Source organism: Theropithecus gelada, chromosome 15, assembly GCF_003255815.1.
Source record: "Theropithecus gelada isolate Dixy chromosome 15, Tgel_1.0, whole genome shotgun sequence".
Taxonomy (NCBI): Eukaryota; Metazoa; Chordata; class Mammalia; order Primates; family Cercopithecidae; genus Theropithecus; species Theropithecus gelada.
Genome location: NC_037683.1, coordinates 55,702,407 through 55,705,948, shown reverse-complemented (window position 1 = coordinate 55,705,948; position 3,542 = coordinate 55,702,407). Strand labels below are relative to the sequence as shown.

The 3,542-nt window shown below is 37.1% G+C and overlaps 1 protein-coding gene across 3 annotated transcripts; it reads left to right on the top strand.

Moving 5' to 3' along the window:
* The first annotated feature begins 499 nt into the window (after window positions 1-499).
* On the top strand, window positions 500-1,702 carry LOC112607582 (prothymosin alpha). 3 transcript variants are annotated; one of them, XM_025358589.1, is made up of 2 exons: window positions 500-830; window positions 873-1,702. In XM_025358589.1, exons 1-2 carry the CDS (start codon window positions 678-680, stop codon window positions 1,008-1,010), a joined length of 291 nt encoding a protein of 96 aa, XP_025214374.1. In that variant the 5' UTR covers window positions 500-677; the 3' UTR covers window positions 1,011-1,702. The 3 variants fall into 3 exon arrangements, with proteins under 3 accessions (XP_025214374.1, XP_025214371.1, XP_025214373.1); XM_025358586.1 differs by having other exon boundaries at window positions 500-543; window positions 578-1,699; XM_025358588.1 differs by having other exon boundaries at window positions 502-543; window positions 587-1,699.
* The last annotated feature ends 1,840 nt before the right edge of the window (window positions 1,703-3,542 follow it).

Here is a 3,542-nt window from a genome sequence, read left to right as displayed (position 1 = left end):
CAAAAACTAACTTAAAAAGGATTTGCAGCTTAAAAATAAGACCTCAAAACTTTAAAATTCTTAGAAGAAAACATAGAGCAGAACTTTTATGACTTTGGACGTGACAATGATATCTTGGAAATGATACCAAAGATATAGGCAACAAAAATAATGGACAAATTGGACTTCATGAAAAATTTTAAATTATATGCATCTGGGATTACGCTATCAACCGAGTAAAAAGGAATCCCACAGAATGACAGAAAATATTTGCAAATCATATATGATAAGGGATTAATACCCAGAATATATAAAGAACTCCTAAATCCCAACAACAATGGAAAACGAATTCCCAATTCAAAAATGGGCAAAGGACTTGAACAGACATTTTTCCAAAGAAGATATACAAATGGCCAATAAGCACATGGAAAATGATGACATCACTCATTATCATGAAAATGCAAATCAACATTACAATAAGATAATACCTAATACCCATTAGAAAGGCTACTAAGCCCCCACTGGCTGCTCTGAAAAGCCATCTTTGCATTGTTCCTCGTCCGCCTCCTTGCTCGCCGCAGCCGCCTCCGCCGCGCGCTTCCTCCGCCGCCGCGGACTCCGGCAGCTTTATCGCCAGAGTCCCTGAACTCTCGCTTTCTTTTTAAATCCCCTGCATCGGATCACCGGCGTGCCCCACCATGTCAGACGCAGCCGTAGACACCAGCTCCGAAATCACCACCAAGGACTTAAAGGAGAAGAAGGAAGTTGTGGAAGAGGCAGAAAATGGAAGAGACGCCCCTGCTAACGGGAATGCTAATGAGGAAAATGGGGAGCAAGAGGCTGACAATGAGGTAGATGAAGAAGAGGAAGAAGGTGGGGAGGAAGAGGAGGAGGAAGAAGAAGGTGATGGTGAGGAAGAGGATGGAGATGAAGATGAGGAAGCTGAGTCAGCTACGGGCAAGCGGGCAGCTGAAGATGATGAGGATGACGATGTTGATACCAAGAAGCAGAAGACCGACGAGGATGACTAGACAGCAAAAAAGGAAAAGTTAAACTAAAAAAAAAAAGGCCGCCGTGACCTATTCACCCTCCACTTCCCGTCTCAGAATCTAAACGTGGTCACCTTCGAGTAGAGAGGCCCGCCCGCCCGCCCACCGTGGGCAGTGCCACCCGCAGATGACACGCGCTCTCCACCACCCAACCCAAACCATGAGAATTTGCAACAGGGGAGGAAAAAAGAACCAAAACTTCCAAGGCCCTGCTTTTTTTCTTAAAAGTACTTTAAAAAGGAAATTTGTTTGTATTTTTTATTTACATTTTATATTTTTGTACATATTGTTAGGGTCAGCCATTTTTAATGATCTCGGATGACCAAACCAGCCTTCGGAGCGTTCTCTGTCCTACTTCTGACTTTACTTGTGGTGTGACCATGTTCATTATAATCTCAAAGGAGAAAAAAAACCTTGTAAAAAAAGCAAAAACGACAACAGAAAAACAATCTTATTCCGAGCATTCCAGTAACTTTTTTGTGTATGTACTTAGCTGTACTATAAGTAGTTGGTTTGTATGAGATGGTTAAAAAGGCCAAAGATAAAAGGTTTCTTTTTTTTCCTTTTTTGTCTATGAAGTTGCTGTTTATTTTTTTTGGCCTGTTTGATGTATGTGTGAAACAATGTTGTCCAACAATAAACAGGAATTTTATTTTGCTGAGTTGTTCTAAAAAAAAAAAAAAAAAAAAAAAAAAGAAAGGCTACTAAAAAAGAACAGAATATTCAATTGTTGATGAAAATATGTAGACATTGGAACCCTGTGGACTGTTGGTGGGAATGAAAAATAATATATAGCCACCATGAGTAACAGTGTCATTGCCTCTTAAAAAGTTTAAAATAGAATTACTATATGATCTGACAATTCCACTTTTGTGTATATACTCAAAACAATTAAAAGCAGAGTCTCAAACAAAAAGATATTTGTATACCCATGTTCCTAGCAGCATTATTCACAATAACTAAAACACAGAAGCAAGCAAAGTGTCCATCAATAAATGAATAGATAAGCAAAATGTGGTGTATATATATACAATGGAATACTATTCAGCACTAAAAAAGGAAGAAATTTCTGACATTTGCTACAATGTGGCTGAACTTTCTGTTTTGCTATGTGAAATAAACCAGTCACAAAAATACAAACATTGCCTTATTCCACTTACACAGAGTACTTAGAATAGTCAAAATCATAGTGATAGAAAATAGAGTGGTAGTTGCCAGGGGCTGGGGAGAGGGAAGAATGGGATTTAGGATATAGAGTTTCACTAGCCTAAGAAGAAAAGAGTCTTGAAGGTGGATGGTAGGGATGATTGCACAAATATATAAGTGTACTTATAACCACTGAAACTGTACACTTACAACATGTTGGAGAGTAAATACATATTTTACCACAACAGAAAAAATTGATCATGATATTTAATGTGTCCAAACTTTCACAGTTTCCATGAGAATTCAAGACATGTTGGCAAAAAAAGGAAAATATAATAGAATATCATTGTAGGACAAATGATATGAGAGAAAAATCTCTTCTGGGGGCCTCAGCCTCTTTCGTTTACTTCTTCATTTCACATTTAAAACCATGGTTATTAAGAAGTGTGTTATGTATTCAGTAGGAAAATGTATTTGCAAAAGGAACATTGTTATTGATAACAATGTTGGCATGCTTTATATTAAGTGCTTAAAGAGTGGAATTAATGTATGATTCAGAAATTAGGTTCCTGGAGGGAGTAGTGATAATGGAAACTCTTCACTGTGAAGCAAACAAAAGATATCAGAACAAGATTTAATTCTTAATTTGCAACCCATCAAATGCAGAAGATGAAATATCTGTCAGTTCAGCCTGCAGAGCACTATTTCAGACTTTGGTTTCCCTTCTGCTGATCTTCCCTGCATCTGCTATGTGGACCTCTCTTCTCAACTGGTTTGAGAATATTCAGGAAGAATCAAGGCTGTTGAAATCTTCTGCCTTGACTCTCTAGTTCCAAAGCCTACTCTATTTCTGTCATAAGAGTTATTTGGTGAGATTCATATTACATGAGTGTCTTCTAATTTCCCACTTGATTAGACCAAGCCTTATGGGAGGAAGTAATAGTATTTCCTTTTAAGGAGATATTAAAGGCATACTATTTGTTCCGTGTAATTCTTCATCTTGTAACTACTGAATTTCTGCCTAATTTCTAAAACTATGTGACATCTGTTCTTTGGTATAGACGAAATCTTCGTTTTGGCCTTATATATGGACACTTTTTGTGACTGACACTTGTGTTTTAATAAGAGCAAATCTGTTCTGAAGGTCAGTTCCAGGGTTTTAGATACATGCATAAAATCAAGCTTATTACCTTGAAATTCAAAATTTCTATATCTTTACTAATTTTATCTGTTACTTCTATTAGTCACCACAAATAGCCGTTCTCAATAAGAGATTTGGTTAAGTCAAATTGTATAAAATATGAAACGATCTAATGCGGATATACTGAAATTTATACCACATAAAAAGCGGTTACAATCTTTTCAAGC